The sequence below is a fragment of the Temnothorax nylanderi genome, unplaced genomic scaffold, assembly GCF_030848795.1.
Source record: "Temnothorax nylanderi isolate EJ_2023f unplaced genomic scaffold, tnyl_v1.0 TNYL_tig0129_pilon, whole genome shotgun sequence".
Lineage (NCBI taxonomy): Eukaryota > Metazoa > Arthropoda > Insecta > Hymenoptera > Formicidae > Temnothorax > Temnothorax nylanderi.
Genome location: NW_027249191.1, coordinates 195,271 through 219,650, shown reverse-complemented (window position 1 = coordinate 219,650; position 24,380 = coordinate 195,271). Strand labels below are relative to the sequence as shown.

The following is a 24,380-nucleotide window of genomic DNA, read 5'->3' as shown; positions in this document are numbered from 1 at the left end:
TGCCTCTTCGTTGATTTATTGATTGATTGATTTTTAAATTTTGGTTCTTCCGTGTTTCTGCATTATGATATTCAAATTCAGATATTCGCGATCGAGATATAATCGCGACGATTTGATTAAAAAACGCGGTTAACATTCTTTGATATAACTCTTTGTTTATCACAATAATTTCACTTACACTTCACTTTATACTTTCTAATCATTAGATCGATTATTTTGGATAAACTTCATTGCAAATTGAACATAAAATTATACGACTATTAATCTTTGATTCGTTTATCAGTTAAACTTGAATCAAGCATGCTCATTATTGCGATGTTACTGATGATTAGGATGGGCAATATCAAAGTTCATAATTATCCTGAAGTTCTACTTAATAATGTAAGATTTTCAAATAGAGATAGGCATGGGTCGGTTGGATAGCGTTAGCACGAAAATAAATAAGCAGGTCCAAAAGGTTAAATGGAGTAGGGGAAAGTCTTCACGCGTTTCGAAGGAAGGCACGGACTTGAGTCGCTGAGTGAGAAGTACCTAGCCTAATTTGAAGAGAGAGGATCATAGGTGCGTGCGATATATATTTATAAAGAGAATACATTTGTTAAATAAAGAACGGTGATTCGAATCACAAACATTTCATTGATAAAGCAAATTGGAAAGGAGCCCAGTTTGCCCCGCACAAGAGACCTATCTTGCACGGAGGGCGCAGCTTTCGGAAAAAACTTTCCATGGCTCTAGTGGACTCGAACCTGGTTCCTCAGATTACGAGTCTGGCGCTCTACCACTAGACCACACTGCCGCCCCTCGGGTGGCACTCAAGTCTGCAGACCAGGTAACGTGTTGGGTCATTGTGATAGCTAGAATGGTATTTTATTTTATATATGGTGTATCTGTCTTACATATATCACGTATGTGTTTCTTGTAAACATGACGGAAGGAAAATGGAAAGGTACGTTTCTTATCATGGTAGCATATTATCATAAACTTGATGTAAGGTTAAAGTCGGGAGATAAAACTGCAAACGAGTATCCATTATAAAATGGCTGTATTTAGGGGCAACTCGATACATGTATTGCATTTCACCAGTACACAGTGTTCACCACTTTTTATGACGTGTTGTAATATTATAGTACATAATGTTACAGTAACATGGTCGCGTACGTTTAACATCACATAACATACACACACACACACACACAAACACATATACACAACAGGTATACAGTACTCTTTTCTGAATCCCTGTCCTCTCTGACTTTTCTTCACTCTGGGACGAAACGCGAGTAGAGTATTCACTTGAAAAGTCGCAGTTAACAAATAGTTTAAGAAAATAATTGAGTAATATTTTAGGTAAAAATGATAAAACGGATTTGTTTGCACTATTCTACTCCTGTTTCACGCCATTTCACGCTTCTTTAAATTTCAATTTTAATTATATTAAAATATCGCTATTGCATCATTTCCTATAACATTATCCTTTGATTATTCATACATTTTTTTTTAAATGACAGCTGCAATAGCCAGTCTTTACAGCTTAACTATTTTAATTCGTACTATAGTATTGAATTTTTATTAAATTTTGATTATTGAGCCAAAGCTATCTCGGAAGATATTGTATTTGTGTATTTGTTATAATATGACATCTTATTATTCACTGTTAATTTACTGTCGCAGAATATTTTTACGAATTTCCTTATTAATGACTAAATTATTGCGATAAAGCCAATTAAGCGTGAAAACAATTATAGGATACTTTTTATGCGAGATCTCATCACATATATACACATGTTAAATGCACTCAATTGCATACGGTAAATCATATCTATCATTTTGTACGAATAGACCTTTATTTATCCTTGATAAGTAATAAATTGATTCTCAAACATGTAACATTGGAAAGCGAAGCATGTAATCGAAAATGTTTTTTGAACAAGATAAATTCAATGAGAGTGAAAAATGAAATGACTATATTATACCAAAGAGCTGCAGTTATTCAAAACATAACTGCTTAAATGTTAAACGCACAAACGCTTTGAATAATTACACCAAACTCGCAACAACAACACGGATACAAACCATTTGGGAAAGTCGCTCACGATCTACGGAAAACATGTCGTATAACTTGCGGAGTAATTCCAGTAACGCACAACAGCATTAAGTGGTACATACAAAACAAATGATAACAACAAACGTATTTTTCCTTTGCCAAATATGCTCGTACACGCATTAAGTCTTACGTCGTAAAAAGTCGCGTTTAGGCCTGCTTGTCGCTTGAGAACACGTTTCACCATAACGCAATAATAACTATTTAGATATAATTCACTCTAGAAAAATAACGTCATGGATATTCCTCGTCGCGGATATTCGTCATTACAAACGTTTCATCTCTCGTATCCTTCTTTGTTTTTCTTTCAGGTAAAAATATAAATATATTTCGTTCTCTCTCACAGCGCGATATAGCTCCCCATGTAGATCCATTTATTGTTTTCTTTTTTTCACCCTATCTTCTTAATACGCCCCGAAGATTATACTATAATCTTCGATCGCCTCGCTTCAACCTCGCTTTTAATTCGCTTCGTGCGTTGCTTTGCATAGTGTCCCTCAGGACATGATTTGATCTTTAATAGAAAAAAATCGCAACTGTAGAATTATCATTTTTTTTTATCTATAACGAATAATCGATCGAATGATTAGAAAGTGTAAAGTGAAGTGTAAGTGAAATTATTGTGATAAACAATTTCACTTCAGCTTCTTCTCAGATGTATCGTCGAAGATAATTTAATAGTGTGATTAATTGTGTTAATATTAAATTATTTAAAACATTATTCTATACTTTTTTATTTTCTTAATTGCGATTTCTGGGAGAATAATTAGCGGTTGAGATTTTCTTCTACTGAAGATACGATATCTCGATTGTGCAAGAGACCAGGATTCCCCTGTCGGACATTTTCTCACTAGACTGAAATATAGAAATACACGCACATACTTGTTCGATAACATGGCTTGTACTCCCCATAACGTTTAACAAAAAGTTAATGAAAGACATTTCCTTATTACAACTAGTTTGAACATCGTCGTGTCTCGGCCGCGGTGTTGTGTGGTACATTACACGATTATTGCCTGCTCTCGCGATTTTATCTGATTTTTATCTCGCGTGGCATTTAGGCGCAAAGAAGTTTCACCACGCGACTTGAAAAAGAACAGGGTCGATGACAAAAGACAATCATAAAGAACGCGCGGAGCTCGTCTCCGCGTTATTCTCTCCGTCGTTACTGGCTGAAATTAAACGTAATGAACTGCTTCACTGCCTTGAATCCACGCGAAAAAGCCTCTCGAAAGTAATCGGCACAAGCGGAGAAACTAGAATGACGCAACTTCTCAAACGACGCCCAAAAGATACAACGTTTAAAAACGGTTGCATGCCAAGCACACGATTTCCCACAATTGCCTACAATCACATCCTATAAATCGTTTCGTAAGAAAGCGGTGTAATCGGACCGGTATAATACGATAAAATCGCAGATCCTTAATGAACGGAAGATCGTGTCACTTAGTAGCGACAGCTCTCGCAATTGTTACAACCTAGTTACACTTACTTAACAATTATCATTTAATTATTCGTACAGCTAAGGTAATCAGGTTCTTTCACGCGTATCTATTTAACGTATATGTAATTTGATTATTTATGTGTTTGCGGTATTTCAACGTGTGTTTGTTACTAAGCTAGCTGATATTACATTCCCTTGCTTGCTTGCTTGCTTGCTTGCTTGCGTTGCTTAGGCGAACTTCGAACATCCTCCGAAGTGATTTAGGTGCCTCGAAGTCGCTCGTTTTACAGGCTGCGCTTGAAATATCGATATCGACTCGAAATCGGGATGAGTGTTCCAAAAGATCGCGAAGCACCGTTAAAGTGAGTGAATCAAACACGTGGGCTTGGTTAATGGGTATCGGGAAATAACAGTCCCGTACTGCTCCGTCTTGTGGACACGTCTTCGTAAAGAGATGAAAATATATTTGCACAGTGCGCGATTGTACCTAAATTGTACATAAATTTCCGAGGAAATATATATATCGGTTTCAAATGGAGTTACGCTTAAGGGAAAATGTGAAACGTCTTTACTTTAAATCATTTACACCAGCGCGTTTTCATTTCCTCTTATCTTTATATAAATTTTTTTTAGTTTAATAACAGTACGTAAATGTAAATAATGTTTAATATTTATAACTTTTAATAATTCTCTCATCTTTAAATCATTTAAATAGTTTGGTTTTTTTTTATTAAGCGTTGTACTTTTATTTCCAAACGAAGAAAGTCGATGGTATATATTTTGCGAAAACTTGTCCCTTAAACTAGTCCTATATTTTGTAACAGTAATAAAAGTAACGCGATAGAGTTATTAACGAAATGATTCGTTCTGCTAGTCGATGCCGCTACGATCGCCAAGATGAGACATGAAACTTCGTTCGAACATCGCGCAAGGTATTCATGCGAGATATTGTAAGGAAATCTCATTGATTTCCACAATTTATATAATCTCCGTTTATAATTGCAACGGTTAGTTTATCGAGCTCTCTACTCAAATGGCTGGTTTGCGAGCAGCGATCGACGATAAAAGCAGAATGCAACGGAGAAGAGTCTCGATTAAATATATGTCAAAAGGAAGACTCACGTTCCTTTACTTCTGGAGGGCAACGTTAAAACGTACAGGGTGTCCTAAGGAATATAATGAAAATATACGCGTACTCTCCTCTGCACTCGAGATTTGCATATACAATGAAAATTTCTATTTTCAACACAAGCGTGTATTTCCAAGACATCCTGTACGTAGATAATTAACGGCAGGTCTGCGAGCGGCCAAGAACATTCGTTAGTTCCTGAGCTTCCAGCTCGCAAAACAATTTGTTAGAGAATATGTAACTTGTATATGCATATACGTATGTGTATATATATATATATATATATATATATATATATATAGTAATATAATACATTGAAACGTGGGTAGGGTGTCTGAAGCATCTTGCACTCTTTCTGTACGAGATCATGCGATAAATAGTATGTTATTCATTATTGGAAATTCCATTAAATTGCACAGTCATTTAATTATTAAATACTTGGGTAATTAAGAGCCGTAGATAAAAAAATCTGCCCAATTATAAAAATTAAAGAAAAAATTCCATTACTCTTTTCCCTAGCTTTTTCAAATTATTTTAATTTATTTTCTAATTTATTATGATCTGTTTATTCGCGATAACTGCGGCAGAAAGAAAGCGCACGACTTTCAATACACCCTGTAAAAAATGTTAATACAATGCAGTGCAATGCAATGCATCGCAACGCAATGTCATATGATTCGTATTACGCTGCACAGCAGGAATTTGGCGTAAAGTGTAATCTATAAAAATATCTCTCCTCTGGAGCAAATGATAGTATAATAATAAATATCTCGAGGTTCTTCGAGAAATCGATTCTCGCGTCGAACAGAAATGTAATAATCACAGAGGGGAGGGAGGGAAGGGAGAAAATTCTTCACTTCGAGCAAAGAACGTTGAACTCCTGACTCTTTGAGGGATGATAGGAACAATTTGTGTATCACGTAACAATAACTATCAGATTTATGTAACTGGTGATACAATATGGATATTATTATCAGTTTCTTTATCGATAAATGCGATTCAAATGACGAAGATTGTAATATATAGCAATCGTCTGTCATAAATGTACCAAATGCTCATTGACTTTTGCCCCTCAAATAGTTAGGATAGTTATCATTTTTAACGAATATAAAGTGCGTTCAATATAATGCAAATGTAAAAAGCCTTACGCTGCGTTTTGACCGTACAGACACGATACTTGCATTTTTTTTGCGATAACATTTTCTTCTATCGTGTCGTCAGACGATCCATTCTTTTTATGCATATGGTGTAGAAACTCACTGCATGCTTACGTCAAACAATTCTTTTGTACTTACACTTTCGCGCGTCGCACTGTCACCGATACTACAAAAAATTAGGCAAAATAACATGGTGTACACGCGTTACAAAATTTCTCACAAAATTCAGTATAAGCAAATTCATATTTTCAGATCCTTAAAATTGTTTCGGAAACCTTGACACTTTGAAAGCAATTACCACGTATCGGAATTTTTGATTCCCAAGAATAACTTTAGTCGTATAAAAAAAATAGATTTTTAATTTGCGTTTAATCCGAGTATCACATTTGTTCGTGATTAGCAGAGTTCCGTGACAAAAATTTTAAAGTGAGATTTGATGAAAGAAAAGTATAGGTTTCATAAAAAGGATTTTTTACTATAAAATTTCACAAAAAAAGAAAGTTTGAACTACCAGAATTGTGAAGTTATCTTTAAGGATCAAAGCAACTCCAATCTATGGTCCTTACATTGCAATTAATAACTGCTGCTATTGGCCGTATTTATTCCGTGTTAACTTAAACTTTTTTCCTGCCAATTGCACACAACAAACGCGCGGATATCGTCATTCATACGATACGGTTAGCAATAATTTCCTTTAAAAGGGGGAGATGCGAACGGATGGTAGGAAATCTAAGTGGGTGATGTTGCGACGAACAAATAGCGACACGTGCCGTTGACGTGCAGTGGCTTATCTCATTGTCGGCGTTGTATAGGTATATAATTTCAAGATACTTAATGTCTGGAACGGACCTGCGTATATGTATCTGTTTCTTCGGTAATTCTTACCGAGGTTAAACCATTAGAGAGATATTGTCGTTCGGACGTTATACATTGCTATTTGTGACGTATTATCAAGCTGATGCTTTACTTTCTCCCTTATCTATCAGCGTGTCGCCGTTCGCCGTGCTGATTCGCTCAGGTACCTGAGCTTTCCAGGTCGCGGTGTTTCGAGTCGCCGGTGCTTTTGGTACCTCGCATTACGCATCGAACACGAGAGGACGAACGTTCGTTACGAGCGTCGGCGAATAGCGTAATCGATCATCTCGAACATCGATAGATCGAAAAGCATAATCAACGGTAGCGTTTATTGCGAAACGGTGCTATCCCAATGGAAAAAAAGACACTGCGCGGTGGGACATCTCGCTTCGAGATATGTAAGCGTTAAGAAAATATATTATTGTCAAAAACACGACTATCTCTTCGCTTGTATATTTCGCGTGTTGAAGCGCCTCTGTCTATGAACGTCGGTTACATAAGCACGTCTTTCCTTTCTCTCTTTTTCTCTCTCGCTTGGTACGGTTCATAAACTATGATGCACCATCGAGAAAAGACTGCCATAAGTTTAATAGTCCAAGCGATCGGAAATAGCGTTATAATTTGCTGAACTGATTAAAAAAATAGGTATTAATTAAGAATTACGAAAGTATAAGCATGAAAGTTGAATTTTCATTGCCTCTAACTTATTGAAACTTTTTTTACAACTTAATTTAATGCATTTAAGTCCAAAAATGAGTATTTTCATCACGTTATGGCAGTATTCTATCGGAGACGCGACGTGAACAATTTATCCTGAAAATAATGTAAGTCAAATTCTGAAGATTTAAAGACAGGTACATTACATCGACTTCGGTCATTGTTCGTCAAGCGTACATCTCTTGTGAATTGATCATGCTTCAAAATTTGATGTAAATTATCTTCACAGTAAAACCGCTCACGTGTCTGGTTGTTCGAGAAATCAACGGCTCTATTAAAGATCACAGCTTTCGCCTGCGAAAGTAATATACGTTTGCGTTAATCATACGTCACGCGTCATATGGTACAGGTAATCGTATCTATCAAATCATCAAGGTCCCTCGTATTCTCGACAACCTGAACTCCCATCGCTGTTGTGGCACTCTTTCAAAACGAACGTGCATTCGCACCTTGGTAACATGGTAGGCTCGTCGTCAAATGTAACGTAATCGTCGATCGATCAGATTAGAGAGCAACAGAATTTATTGTCTGCCTCTATGTACCCGCAATCACCGTTTCGTCCGACGAGCGCTCCAGGCCGCAATCGTCTTCCATGTTTCGCTCGTGTTTGGAAAGAAAAGTGATCGAGTTGCCCGGATCTCGAAACACGCGCGTTTCACCCGGAGTCTCTTCACTTCGGAAAAAAAATCATTCATCCTTTCTCTCTTTCTTTCTCCCATTTTATCTTTTAGCAGTTTCAGCGCACGTGCGTACAGTCAATCGGCATAAAATTCTAAAATAATTTTACGATATTAAAGTTTTTAAATAGTTTGCACAGTTTGAACAAATCTAAATAAAAAAACAAAAAATGTGAAATGCATTAATATGCGAGGCAAGAAAACATGTACCTACGTTTAAATGAAAAAAAGAATATTTCAATTGTATGCCTGAACTATTCCTTATTTATATTTTAATTCTGCAATAACAATTTGTTTGCATATTTAATCAATGTTATTTAACAATAACGGTAGTATTTGGATATAAGTAGAAATTTGAAATAATCATTCTGATATCTTTTCCTAAAAAATTGTTACCTTAAATTTTCATTTAGTGGTGTTTCGTACTTTTATTCTTGTAAAAACCGATAAGAGAAATTGTAATCATTATATGGAAAAATTCCACTATAGCTTATCTTACTTTATCAGTTTTGCCTATTAATTAAAAATGCCTTTTTAATTAATAATACGATACGATACGGTCATCAATTTGTAAATGCTTTTTGTCGAAAATCTAATCTTTTATAAGGATTCACAAATGATCGGTATGTTTAAGCCGACTAATATGCAAAAGAATCATGACATACAAATATGAACGAGTAATAAAGATTCAATAAAACAATGGAACATCACGCGCACAAAATGGAATAGAATTACTCCGATTGATAGTACGCGACAGATGCGCTCGTGCGTTATTATCACTTCAATTCTCTCGTCTCTCTCGCGCTACGAATCGCGCGTTTTCAATTTTCCGTTTCGTGCCGGGGCGGACTACGCGCGCGTGCATGCGTGCGTGCATGCGTGCGTGCGTGTGGGCGTGTATGTGTGTGGAGCGCGGGCGGCAGAGAGGACATATATATATATACATACAATGTATTAAATATATGTATATATATGACTATCTACAATGTATTTCACGTATGTTTCTTTTCTTTCTCGTGGTAGCAACATCATCATATGTATAGTATATAATAATTCACGTGTTACAGCTCCGCCGTTTATACTTGCGACCGCCTTTTTTTTTATCTGTCACTATGAATCGCTAGGTACTACCTATGGGTCTATTTCGCGTGCTAACGCGCAGGGCTTTTTTTATATAACACGTCTAAAGGTACATACATACCACATAATCCGCACGTAGCTTATACGCTCCTGAATCCGACGATGCGGCGAATAACACTTGATTGTGCGACAGCGGAAACACGTCGTGCCACATTTTTCATCTTCTGAGAGATCGCAACGTACAACCCCTCCGTGTTTACGAACGAAGGGGTGCTCGCGTTAATCACCCTGGTTGAATTGTTCTCGCGTAAGAACTGTCCTTTTTCTTTTTATCTTTCCTAAAAGCCACTGCCACATACCTAATGACCATAGGCACCTGTTAATTATCACAATGGGCAACTATAGTCATTGGGTATGTAACGAGGGATTGTCAATGGTCGCAGCATTGCTTCCGTCCAAGACTTCATCAACGAACCCGCGCATGAACAATCCCGTTTAGGTCGTTAGATTATTCTTTCGGTAACTAAAGAATGAACACCATACGAACGTCTTTCCAAATCTCGTACGCTTAGAGTAGCAAACGCTCCGCTTGAATTGTTCCCATAGGAATAACGCGATAACTCGAACGTTTTAGACTGTCGGCTTTCGAAGCACCTTTTCAACCAGGGCAGTCGTCCACTCAACGGTGATCGATTACGGAAACGCGGCACCACGATTATCGGTCAATTCACGCTACGTGCGTAAGCGCTAGGGTCGATCACTCTTCAGCGTGTCGTCGGCGTGCCCGCTATAAAGTTACTAACAATCGAGGAGGTGATGGCGATGAGAGGGCGACGGCAAGGACGGGAGACGTGTGTATTTGTGTGTCACTACGTTTGCGCGCGTTCTGCGTGTATTACAAGCGGTAAAAACACTCGAAGTACGGTACCTTTCGTACGCGTCGCGTTTTAAGGAAACAAGCGACGCAAAAGGAATATCGTATTATAATAATATAATAACATATGTATATATGTATATATATATATAATATATATATATATATATTACGTAAACATGTCGTGTATACTGTTATATATTTCAGGACTTTCTCGCGGGGGGCGCTTAAAAGGGCGTGGAAAGCTAGGTAACTTTTAAATTCTCCGCTCCGTAAAATTACCGAAGGGGAGATAAATATTAAGGGTACGTAAAAGTCTAAACGAAGCTCGGTTGATTGTTCTGGGTCGCGCCTCCCTCCCCCGTCGTTTGGACATACTCTCTTTATTATACCGTACGTTACGTTACCGTTATACCTAAAAATTTCAAGTACTCGTCTAAGATTAGTCCGAAGGAGCGCGAGGTGTATCTGCGTATATAATGCGTGTACGTATGTGCAAAAAATTCGCGGAAGAAAGTCTCTCCTCTCAGTTTTCCGGCCGTAAAGCCGAAGCTTCACCATTCGGCGGCGGAAGCCGCGCGTCCCGCTCGAAGTCAAAGACTTCCGATGCCTCCCCAATTCTCTACCTGCGCTACTTACGCGCGAAACCTTCGACACATCGCTCATGAAGCCTTAACTATATAGAGTAAAATTGGTATGTGTTCGTGCGATCGAAATCGCGTGATTCTCTTCCGCGATCTCACTGTTGTTGTACATGCCGCGGTCGATCGGTCGTCGATGAGCTCTTGATTTTTCCGTCGACGGTCTTGAATGCGGTAGTTTCATGGGGCATGAAACGACTTCTCGTTACGATCCTACGAAGTTGAGGAACTTGGATCCATTATCGGATAGCGGATCCATTTTATTTCTTCTCCATCGAGAGTCCTCTGTTACGTCAAGTATCTCCGAACTAATTTTTCGACAATAGGATCGACACAAAATCTGAAACACAATTGGTCCTGTTTAGCATAATTCAGTGTACAATTTAATAATTTGTGATAATAACTATATACATATGTTATATTTCTTAAACCCGAGTATCAGGTTTATGAGGTTTATATAAGAAATATAATAAAATCTAATAAATATAATAAAATTCACGGGCATCTTATTACGCACGTAATTGTTAATTGCAAAGCTCGCGATAAACATTCGCCGTAGATTTCATATTAGGTCTAAACATATAGGAAGGAAAACACGTTACCTTCGTAGTTGACCATTCCGTCGCCATCTAAATCCGCCTCCTTAATCATATCGTCGACCTCCTCTTCGGATAGCTTCTCACCGAGATTCGTCATTACGTGTCGCAGCTCCTTCGAGGATATTAAGCCGTCGTTGTTCTTATCGAACACTCTGAAAGGGAAACGAGCAAAGTGCTAAATTGCCAGGCTTATCTACGTCTTAAAAACACTATTGTCCCCGGGCGAAAGTTGCCTCGGGGCGTTCTTTCAATGCAATTGTCCCATGGGCAATTAGGTACTCGGAGTTCTTATACAGCGAAGAGCTTATTACCGGAACGCCTCGCGAAGTTCGTCCTCCCCGTCGGCGTTCTTCATCTTCTTCGACATCATCTGCAGGAACTCGTTAAACTCGATGGTACCGTTTCCATCTTGATCCACTTCATTCACCATATCGCGCAGTTCCGTCTCTGAAAGAGACGTATTGCCGCTCGCTTTATACATCGCTGTTCCGGACACTCGCAAGATACATCCCGGATGCATTCGTCATTCACGAAGAGCAAATTACTCACCCGATGGTCTTTGACCGAGAGACCGCATAACGACTCCTAATTCCGCCATCGTAATCGTGCCATCTTCGTCCTTGTCGAAGAGCATGAATGCCTCTTTGAATTCTGAAATAACAGAGTTTCTCGTCGTTATCGTGCCGATCATTACCGTACTCGAGACAAATAGCTATTGTTCGATGCACTTGAAACGATTTCTCGAGTGTCTTATTATGCACTGATTAATTGTTAATTGCAAAGCTCGATGGAAACGTGTACTATACACGTGCACACAGTGCTTTGTTTTACTTTTATTTGTTAAATTGATAGTTTCTATTGATTAACCCCACTCTAGACTAATCTATTATTCGTGTCAGAGAGAGATTTCATGACAGAATTCTATAATTTATATGCCACGTGCATTTAAATGTATGTATTTTAATATATATTTTTTATATCTCTCTCTGTGTATTCTGATTTTTCAAATGTTTTGTATAACAGGTCACGTAAAGTTGTAAGTAGAATTATGTTCTAAATTGTAATGCAAGTTACAGTTCGTCTAAAGTGGGCTTTACGTATTTGAATCGCTAATTTTAAACTTTTAAGTTGGTGTAACTTGTTTTACATACAACTTTTTACGCAAGAAATTTCTTAATATCTTAATTATTTGATAATTAAAAAAAATTATATATCCGCTATATATATATATATATATATAGCTAGTAATTGATATCCACGAAGGTTTCCTTTTCTATCTCGCTTCTGTCCAGTATTATTATGAAGGACATAACGATGATGAACGAATGAAGGACATAAAGATATAACTAGAAGTCTACAAATATTGCAGCAAGTTGGATCGTGAGTTTAATATAATCAATATCATTGCGTGTCAACGACGATGTCATTAGAAATAATGAGCCATCCGCGTAGTAAAAGTTACGCATCAATTATTTATGTTTGGCGAGTTTATTCGCTTAGATCATCTAGTAAAACAGCTTTTATTCGGTATCTTTTGAATCTACCATGTTCTGTCTTTTAAATTATTTCTAACACTCTTACTTTAACTGACTCAGCATCGAGATATTAGGTAAACAGGAAAAACTGCTGCCAACTGGCACGCACATATGCCACATAACAATCAATTTTATGTCTTCCATGCATGTCTAACGACGCTATTCAAAATGTCACTCTTACATGAACAAAATGAATAAGATAACACAATAATTTGTACAAATAAAAAGACATTAATTACTAAAAATATTGTTAATAATACAAAGTATTTTATCGTATAACATAAAATATTAGAAGTAAATTTCAGAAATGTACGAATTTTTAATTAGGTTGTGAAAATTAATTATTGCTGATTTATCAATTATTATTAATCTATCTTATAAATTACTGAGTTATCTACAATCGTCAACTCACCTGCTACCTGATCTTCTGTGAGTCCATATTCGGACTGAAACAGAGAAAAGGACAAATGCCCTATCATTTCGTATGCATGACGCAATTTTGTCTTGCATCTATGTGAATCATGTTTTCATATTACATATGAATGTATGTAAGTACTAAGCGGTGTCTAAAGATATTGCCTCATTATGGGCGAACGACCTTGCTCTAACTATTACTCTCCTATGATCTGTTCTCGTATGATACAGAAGATACTGAAGAAATTTTGGCGAGATGCCCGACGCTAGAAACTCCGACGCGAAGGGAGGTCGTGAAATGAATTATTAATAATAACGTGTCGCAACGTGATAGCGAGTCTGGCGCGACAAAATGACGCAACTGACTGCTCGAATGCATTTTATTTGCGTTCACGTTTTCTCCGAATAAAAATTTCCTTTTTAATTTCCACACGTCTCGCGCACACACACGTTTCAGGCTGTTGCCATCCAGAAATTTGTATTCTTACTTACACTCAACTGTCTAATTTGACCGTCTATCGTGCTGGTCAATCTACGCAGCTGACCATACGCGTGCGTGTATTTCTTCTCTGTATCCGTCATGATCGAGTGTCACACCGAGGAACGCGTGCCGGAAGTGTCCATTAACGAGATTATGCGAAACGTTAGCTGCCGGATTCCACGACTACGTTTGTCTCGTCGCAATTACCGTCGTGTCGCCATCGAGACCGACATTTCGATTCCATTGCAATCGCGTCATACGCGACATTTCCACCGATGCATAAAGAAACAGGAGAAAGAAACGTAAACCGTAAAACGTAATTCGATGAAGTCGGATGAAGTTGAGAGAACGATTCGTTTCTCTTTCTTGTCACTTCCCTCTTCAACTTCCGCGGTCGCACACGCACCGTTACTTCACGCACGCCTCGAAGACGAGAAAAACGCACTTGCCGGCGCGACTTCCGAACATCCGGTACCGAGCGCGATGAGCGCAGATGTCCGCACGATGACAAAGACGTGTGAGTTTGGAACTTTGGCAACCTTAGTCTGTTTTTAACTACCAGGTCCCCTCTTCGGTTAGACGCTTAGATGACTACTCCCTTCCCCGCTTCTGACGTTTCATGAACAGATATTTTGCTCATTATATCATTTTGCGCGTTAACGAGTATAAGGATAAACTTCCGGTAATCATATCGTCTTTGATCAAAATACTTTTAATGATTTCAAGTGCATTTTTCTCGCATTTTGAAAGACCAATTCGTATTCTTGGTGTTTATCTGTATGCAGGCATTCGGACATAATAAACCGATCTAGCATGATTAACGATAGCATTAATAACATGATATTAATAGCGTAATATTAATAAAGTAGAATAATAATATTGACAAAGAGAAAAATACAACGCTGTTTGAAGATATTATATATTTAATTTTCTCATCGGTAAAAATTTATTCGCTTGAAATCACTTTGAATATTTTCATTGAAGAATTTATATCAATAAACCGGGAATAATTTTAACGAATATAAATTAAACCTTTTGTATGAGAATTCATTTTTATCTTCCGATAAAAATTATACTTGATAATATAATTTATTAAAAATAGTAATTAAATCATGTGATAAGAGTATGAAAATTTTTTTTTCAATAAATGGATATTTCTACGGTTATACATGATAAGAGAATTATGCGAAATAATTATAAACAAAGTGGACATATAAAATAGTAGTCATAATACAAGTTTATAATGAATACAGAATACTTATATGCTAGAGTTGCACACACATCATGCACACGCAATTTGCATGAAGATCAAATATTAGATCTATTTGAAGTTGTCAACAGACTTATCGAAATGTAATCCCAAAATAGAGCAATACGATCGAGAAGCTGTCGTTAATTATGCCAATCTAATTAAATGACAGCACGGCGTTATTTTCCTTCGGCGTATCTTGACAACATACGCGGCGTACATTAGCCGAACATGAGGAACTTATCGATCGCTTATCGCGTATTCAACTGGGTCAGATCATGCCATATTTATTGCCGATGTGCACGCATTACGTAAAGCGCACGCTAAGTTGACAAAGGCGACTCGTGACGCGATTCGATTCGTCGCCGACAACTTCGCTCTCTCGCTTCTACGAACAGAAATAATTAGGTGGCCTACTCACGCAAATCGTCTGGATAGATCGCGCTAACGATTTTAACGGCATGGGCAGGCTGAATAATTGATCGAAATTATCTACTCGCGCACGGCATAATGGTTTTCAGCCTACTTTAACGTTCACAAGCTGTCCGAAAGACATTAAACTCAATTCTTATCAAATCGGAGGTAATCTTTAAGAAATCTCATTTGTTAAGCGTGAAATAATTAAAGTTTGATGATATGGATAATCAAGCTACATGCTAAAATTTTGAAAACGTATAATGTGATTTGAGAAAAAATACAATTTTTGTTATTTAATCACATAAGTTTAATTTACGAAAAAATCTTTTATTTCTGATCGTTTGTCAAAAAATATCAATATTTTATTCAAGATAGAATTTAAAGCGGTTAAAGAATCCGTCATCGAAATTAAGATCGGGATTTTATGAAATAATCTTGTATAGTCATTTATGAAAATATATTTACGCCATACTAATGATGTCTTTACACTAGGACAAAATAAAACTATCGAAAGAAATTCGCGTGGATGTGGATGTCAAAGTGGATAGCGATTTCAGGCGAGACGTCTCGATCTTGAACGTGTGAGATGAAATTTGTGACATATTACACCACTCACCAAGTTAATAGTAACGATGAGATCATATTGCTGCCGTTGTCCCTTCTTCTTGTTTTTGCCGGTTTTGACGGAGGCCGCCTTGGGTGTCACTTTCACTTGGCCTTTCTGAGCTGACGGTTTTTGGGTCGGTTTCGCCGCGCCCTTAGCACCCGGCGCGACCTTCTGACCAGCCGTCGGCGCTTTCTGACCGGAAGCACCTTTTTGGTTTACATGACCCACGCCATCCGCCGGTTTGTTGCGTGCCTGTAGTCCAAGAGACAGAATATCCGTTAATTGTTAGGTATGAGGGATTTTATTGGAGGTAATCGAGTCAGACGGATGTGTTGTAGGTTGGAGTATACATATATTATTATCGGAATAAAGCACGACGTCGAAGTTTTCTTCTCTTTGTACTTTTTCCTGTTTGCTACGTTTATAAATTTTGCAAGTAGATTGACGAATTGACGAAAACTGTAGTATTTTGTAAAGTTTACGATTATAGTAAGTTCTCTTCTTTATTATAGACTTTTGAAAGTTACCATGAAAGTTATAACTGTATGTTTCAGCATGTAACTTCCATATCTTTTAAATATTTCTAAAGCACATCGCAATATCGAATTACCAAGATATAATATCTAAATCTCGCTATATTGTATTTTACGTTTATCGTATTTTATGTTTATTGCCATTATGGTTAATGCCATCGTTTCAGCTTACCTGTAATCGTCGCGTTGACTTGCTGTATCAAAACCGATTCAATATTTTTGCGAGAGTTATTTTATGTCGGCCCGTTTATATCTTGTGGGCGGAAATTTATATACTACCCGAAAAGTGAGAATAAATTCCGCGAATAGAACAGCAAATCTGTGCGACAGGGAGTACGTTGACTTTTTCGTCAATAACTTGGAAGAAAATAATTCGTTTCGGGATTGAATCGTACGACGAATGTTTAGGACCTAAAAATAACCTCCTCAATTAATAATTGAACGAAGAGACTGGGTGCTTCGCGTGGGCGAGAATGCCGACAAGATAATTATAGATTATCTCACTATCTAATGCGATCTTGACAGAGTCTACGATCTATGTGATGTACCCGGATTGCATTGCGAAAGTGTCACGTAATTCATGATGATTTCTCAAGCTTACGACAATACTACGGAATTCCTACTTTTATGTTCTACGTTACTGAGATCCTCGATACTTACACTTTATATAGGTATTTGTCGATTATCCATAGACGGCTCCCAATTTCAAATAATTTCAACATATTAGAGAATATAAATTCATGCTTTGAAAATCTTTTTTCTTCTATATATATTAAAAATTCTTGGAATTAAATATCATAACGTCTTGAATTAAATACTAAATTTATTATCATAGTGAAAATTTCTACTAGAAAAAGGCATTTTTTGCATCATAAATTAATTCTAGATTTAAGTAACTATTCTAAATTTATGTCTATGCTATATAAGTATATAACAACGTAAATATAAAAATAACTACATAATATCACGATGAATCGAGTTAGAACTAATAATAGCATTCCTTATGAATGAAACAGTGATCTAATGTAGCACTAATGTAGCGACCTAGCGACCGTGAAGCAAAGTATATTCTTGAAAAAGCGGATTAAAGTCTTCAAAAATAAAATAAAATAAATTGCGTGCGGAATGTTTCATTCCAATGTATTAATAATTTGTGCTAAATTTTTAGTTTTATTAAGATCATTTTAATTGACGTACTGAGCGATATTCTGTACCTTATTAATAAGCAAAGCCCCGAGCCAAGATTAGGTTTATATTTAACTTTCTTATACTTGAGTTTATTTTAACTTGTCAATTCTCAAAGTCACATTTCCCTTCTGAAATATACCGAAAATGTTCTCCAAATACTCGTATGAGCTGTCTTACATTTTTTATTACAATTTTTTGTGTAAAAAATGTCAGTTCACCTTTCCTCAGTTTTATCCTATATCAATACAGAGTATTACAGCAATTAGCGCACGCTGCAATTTTCATTTTAATCATACAAGTGTTAACACAGTACACAGAATATCGCTACAGAGCCCTCCTCCGTCCCCTTACTCTGATAACAACCTGTAATAACCAGGGTCGCGGTTGTCGCGAGAGATTCGTACGAAAACATGGAAAATGGTCGGCACATCGATCGGTCCGGGCATACGTTGAGCGCGATCGTTCGTTGCGCATGCGACACCACGAACGGATCGATCGCATGGCTGTGTATCAAAAGTGTATCAAAACAAATGCGGGAGCGCATCGTTTGATAGGACACCCGTATGTTTATCGCACGCAGCCTGGAATCGAGAGAACCGTATCGAGGAAGATTGTTAATGCGAATCGCGCTACGCGATTATGGGACTCGCGTGTACTTACGGCCGTCACGAGACGGCCCGTTCAGAGCTGCTTGTGTTCGCGTACATTGTAATTCTCGTGGTAGCACCTTTCTTGTCTATCCGCCCATTTCCACCGAGGCGCAAGCGCGCGTTTCGGAAAATTAAACTGTAACTCGGTCAGATCTGGAGGTATCAATGCACGGCCTTGCACGACTCCAGTATATTTCATATGAGTTTCTATTCTGACAAAATGAATACGGCGTTCGCTAGGTCGTTTGTTGAAACTGAAATTATACTGAGATCATCAGGTTTCTATAAAATTTCTATAAAAATGTCTAAATATAAATGTTTTTATAACTGTATAAGCAGACAAGTTAGTAACACCTATATTTTATTTCGAGAAATTTTGTACAAGTTTTCTTTCTATTAGGAACCATATAGCTATCATGGAAGTTATGTCATTGTATGTTTTAATTGTATGTAACACTCTTTTTTTTAAACGTTTCCTAAAATATGACACGATCGTATCGCCAAGATAATCGATTGTATCGCCATCGAAATCTCTATATATTTTTATTATTGTCATGGTTAATACTATCCTCTCAAATTATTTATAATCATCGCGTTGATCCGCTGTCGTTTACCTAATTGATGTGCGGTAGATATCCAATGCTGGATTGACAATTCTGAAAACAGGGTTAAGACCAGCGTCTTGAAACTTGTTAATCTCCTTTCGCTACAAGTTGTGCATATCTCGTAATTCCCGTGCAACCACACGATGCTCCCGACGTATACATGCATTTATCTTCTTAATCGAAAACGCCAATATACTTGTTACAACTTGCGTCAAGTGGCAGTCGACTCGCTGGAGTTCAAGACTACTCGATGTCTCTCGTATCCGTTGCCGTGTTGTTTGCAAAGCTCTCGTTTTTTCGCTATTGCAGAGGCAAGAGCTCGCCGTAGGTAGCCTCGCTCCCGGGAGGAAAATTAATAACGATCGCTAATGGGCGCACACGAAAGTTCGTCGGCGGCGGGCGGGGTGTAGAGGCGGATGACTTACTTTCATCCGGTCGATTAGATCGGATGGCGCGTGCATCGTGTCCATTTATCGTCTGTACGCCAGTGCATAGTGTGTCATAGTAACACAGTTACGTATGTATGTACGTTGAGTAGCGACCGCGGAAATGCGGATTTAGGTCGCTAACTGCGGGCGTTTTACATTACGGAATAGTGCGACTAAAGGGGCCGCTGATTAGCCCTTAGGGTCAATCGATTTTACGATTCCCAAATGGAATTTCAATACTCATTATATTTACCGTCTACGTCGTCTCGCGACGTATGTAGATCGAAAAACAGAAAACGATGTTAAATGTCAGACATGTGGCGTTGAATAAGCCGAGAGAATAATTCCGTACAATTATATAAAATATGCTAACCACATTGTTAAGAATAAAAAAAGAATTATTAATAACGCTGGTGTATATATATATATATATGAGAGCGCTGGAAGAGCTTATGTAAGCGATAAAGCTCATTTGCATATTAGAGAGAAAATATGAAAGCATAAAGCGTCAGAACTATTCCATGCCTTAGTTATGTTCTGCATGTTTAGTTTACATATATTGATAAGTTTCTGCTGACGTCAAATAACACTTTTATAATTAATTCGTGTTTAATTTTTATACTTTGATGCATTTTGGGAAAATGATCTCTTACTCGAATATTATTAATATATCAGTAGGCACACCGCCTGCGGTGTGTTGATGCTCTTTGATAAAATAACAATTAGTTTTGATTTTCATCAAACTGTATCATTAACGCTTTGCGTATTGCTTATCCTCACTATTCATCATTGGTATCCATTTATAAATATCAATTTAAACGTCAATCAGAATACTACAGAATTTGTCGAAACAGATTGGCACGGTGTGAGAAGTTTTTAACAAGTATTTACAAATCCATTTATCACCGGACTTGTTTCCGTCATCTTGATATCACTGTCCAATTAGATAAAATCTCGAGTGCTCTTATATGCACATCGACGAGCTTTGTAGCATTGTTGTAAGCTTGAAAAATGAGTTCCTCAAACTTTTTTTCAAAGGCCACGAGACACTGTTAACCTTTTTCTAAAAAGAAACAAGAGTCGCGCAAAGTGAACTCGCGTGCCACACGTTTTAGAGCTTTATCTTGATCGTTGCCTTTCTTAGGTAACGTTATGATATGCACACTATGTTTTCTTTCGGCTATGCAGCTCGCTTTGTCTCGCTCCGTTGCATTATTTTCTTCTTTAAAAAGGTGATAATACCGCAGATATGGGTGCAGAAAATGGTTCTTATGTTATCACGAGATATACACAGTTTATCTTGTCACATTTTGTAGCTGAATACATCCTCTTATATTATCAATATTATATACCATAGTACCTATCGCGAAGATACGCGATATTTTTGAAGGATAAACACGTAGTATTCGTATAATGTCGGGTTTCTATGTGAAATATGCTTTCTATTGTAAAATATTATTATCTGATTACAAGTGTTATCGATCTATCGAATATGATCGTACCGATATAAATAAAAGAAGACTATTAAGAATAATTCTCATAATTTATTATATAGTATAAATCGATCAAACGTTAACTCGATCTGTTAGTGACCCGGTTACTAGTTTTATGCGTGACAGTCTTAACGTGACCTTTTTTGTGACATTTACATGCATCAAGTAAAGCGCAGCTGCATCGTCACAAGAAATTAAATAATTATATATTAGTTTTCTTCAAGGAAAAGAAATCTGTTTTTTAATAACTGACATTTAACTCGACTAGATTTTTTCGCACGCAGTTCCATCTATAAAGATAACATTCAATTACGATTAGTTCAATTATATATAAACATTGTTCAAAATATTAATAATATAATTAATAATAGTTAAACTTTTCAATCTCTCTGATTTGGTTAAACAGTGAAGAAAAAGTCTATCGGTGATAAATATATTCTATATTAGCGACATATCCAATCAAGATTCCGTCTTTTAAAATGTCCTCTTTGGCTGCGTGACCGCATAGACGTGCATCGTAAGACGTTATTTCTCGTCTCGAATATTTCACCCACTCAAGTTTTGCTCGGAGTGTTTGCGAGCGAGACCCGGAAACCTCTTTCGAAGGATCAATAATTGGGGATGATTGCAGCTGCCCTTGAAACGCTATACTTTGCGAAACACTGGAGCATTATAAACCAAATAAAAATAACGGTGATTGCCGTTGCAAAAGTGCAGTATCGGGTATGGCTTTCATCAATTCCATTTATACAATATTCCCAGTCGTAGCGCTTCCGCATATTCAATATGCCGTGTTTTTCGCATGCGACTATCTCATTTTAATTGTAAATTTTGAGGAATTTTTTGATAATAGCAATAGATAATGGTTTGATAAAAATTAGCTGACATAAACTGCGTATTATGACGAATACACGCGTGATTATTACACAGCAAAATAAAATGGAGTTTTTTTTTAGTTCTCTCTTAATATGCTCCAAGATATTCGAGAACAAATTTCCACCGAAACTGCGAACCTTTGTTGAAATTGCGAAGCCATTGATGGCCTAGATTTTCCAGATTGAATAATGTCTCCTGCGGTAAGATTTACGAGCACGAACCGCGATTTCAGGCCACGAGATGACTAATCGGAGAAGTATCGCAAGAACAAATTCGCTGCTCAATTTGTCATATGCAGAAACAATTCTGTAGAACCGGGGGAAAGCTTGTCCTTGAAGTGTGTCACTGCACTTCCCGTGCAAGGTCTAGAACCGGCTGATTAATAATTAAATCAAATAACGCAGCCGCTGCAGCGGCGAGCGGGGGCGTCGTGGTCAAAGGCATCGATCCCTATATTCTCGATTCTAGACCATGCCCGACGTTAGCACGAGGTAATGCTCCACCACGCTGTCCCGATACTCCGTTCCGTGACGATCTCTCGTTTGTCCTCGTGACGAACGTGAACGATTAATCTTTGCTAAGCATTAAGGGTGCGCCCAGATTTAGGAATCATTCGAGACGCCGCGAGAATGCGTACGCCTTTTAAATCCCTACTATAATTGCGATCGTTCTCGAGATGCCTAATCTCTGAAATGAGATTTCAAAGGAGGCCCGATAGGCTGTACGTGATTATTTTTCAAACAACCTCAATCTACTTTCGTTTTTACTTTTACATATCTTCTTTTGACAGGACGCCCTGAACGAAATATTACAATAGACAACGTCGGATTAGTAGAAACGCAATATATTAAACTACGTGACGGAGAATTCTATTGCTAAATCTCGCAGCGTTAACTTTTGAGGATTTCTTTTCTCTCACTTACTTTTCTTTTGAAAAGCACTCTTTGGAGCCAGAAAGGCGACGTTAAAATGTGCGAGAAGCAGCGATTTAAAAAAGTTATTCGTCCGAGTGCTTTCTTTCCACGAACAGTTCTATTGCATTTACTCGGACCTCTTTATTCATTTTTCAACAATTTAACGGCCTAATAAACACGAACCGTTAAATCCTTTTGCTGCACAGTCTCGCTTAAATCACATAATATTAAACCCAAAGAGATTTTCTTTATTCTCGTTCGCTTTCTCATTTTACTTTTATAGTCTTCAGAGCTACAGAAGGAGAGAGGGAGGTAATTTATGTTTGGACTTACAAAAAGCAGTAACGATTTTTCCCGCGTGTTCATTCTTTCGAAAAACAGTCCTTGACCTACGGGTTGGATATACTAGGGTCCACGCAAAATTTCCCGCTCAACTTCAGTTAATGCATCAATTATGACGACAATAGACGTAATCAAGTAAACGATCGCCTATTTATTTACCGATAATAACATTAATTCTGCATATTGCTCGTATTAAGCTTCCTACACTCATTACACCCTGTTTCTTACCGCGTGTTACTACCGCATAATGGCGTTTTTCAATTGAATAAATTATCTGTCCTCTGTGATTTTAAAGAACCATCCAAGTTCCACAATAATATCGTAAAATAAAAAAACTTTCAAGCTTATCATGGGTAAAAAAATGCGAATAATGCTTTACTCAACATTATCCTCAATATTTCATTAGTTTTCATTCATTGAAAACACAAAAACTTATACAAGCGCCGTATTCTCAAGATTGTTTGCACGGTAAAAATAAGCTTATATACGCTAGAGTCAACAGCTGTTCAATAAAATTATAAATATTGAATGAAAATATTTGTGACAAACGCGTATATCAAAGTATATTTTTCTTTTGCTCTTTCAAAACATATAAATATTAGTTTAGTTTATCCTGAGAATTTTATTCTCAGTATTTATAGATGGTTCTTTCAAGTGAAGGCTTTAATTGCAAACTCGGCACGACTCTTTTACGTTTCCAGTTAATCGATCCGCTCCAGTCAAATGCCGATTAAATTCTTCCTTATGGTATATGCGCACTTTTGTTTCATCCAAAAAGCAACATATCCGTTTACGAACATTGCGAAAAACGCGCTACGTAATCGTGCACAAAAAAATGCCGCAATATTTTAGCGTTTTTCATTGGCAGAACTGGTGCGCACTCATTGCACATTAAAGCCGTTGTATACTGATTTAAAGTAAGATGCAAATATTTTGACTGATAAAATATCCAGTATATATTTTGCCAAATAGCGCAATAAAGAATATTGAGGATTTCGTGATTTAACCCGTTTATATTAAACATACACTTTACGTTGATTTGTGTACGACAGCTTTAATGTGCACTGAATGCGCACCAGTTCTGCCAATGAAAAACGCTATTAGAGTCACAGCATGCCAAGCGCGCGCGATAAAACGTTAGCGCAGGGGAAAGCACGGGATAAAAAGAGCGAGTTTGATCGGGATAAAAAGAGCGAGTAATTAAGAACGACGAAAGCACGGAAGTGTGTCGAAAAAATGCGGTTTTAACGAGACCGAGTTGCATAAATGTCGAGATAAATGCACTCATTAGCGGGTCGCTTCTCGACATATTAGTGTCGACACGTTCGCGCGCGCCGCACAAGGACATAGAGTTTCCCGACGCGAGTTCCTTTT

The 24,380-nt window shown here is 37.4% G+C and overlaps 1 protein-coding gene across 6 annotated transcripts in view; it reads right to left on the bottom strand.

Annotated features, from left to right (window-relative positions):
• Nucleotides 1-1,025: 1,025 nt before the first annotated feature.
• Nucleotides 1,026-24,380, bottom strand: part of LOC139776789 (neo-calmodulin) — a 54,139-nt gene continuing 30,784 nt past the window's right edge. For 3 of the 6 annotated variants that reach the window (XM_071713710.1, XM_071713707.1, XM_071713708.1), the window contains 6 exons: nt 15,987-16,229; nt 13,222-13,255; nt 11,824-11,925; nt 11,586-11,721; nt 11,278-11,426; nt 1,026-11,015 (listed from right to left, as the gene is read on the bottom strand). In XM_071713710.1, coding sequence (XP_071569811.1) covers nt 10,984-11,015; nt 11,278-11,426; nt 11,586-11,721; nt 11,824-11,925; nt 13,222-13,255; nt 15,987-16,229 — 696 coding nt within the window. In that variant the 3' untranslated portion in view covers nt 1,026-10,983. Of the gene's footprint in view, nt 11,016-11,277; nt 11,427-11,585; nt 11,722-11,823; nt 11,926-13,221; nt 13,256-13,715; nt 14,675-15,047; nt 15,551-15,986; nt 16,230-24,380 lie in introns of those variants that run through there. The other 3 variants (XM_071713712.1, XM_071713711.1, XM_071713713.1) reach the window with 3 other exon arrangements.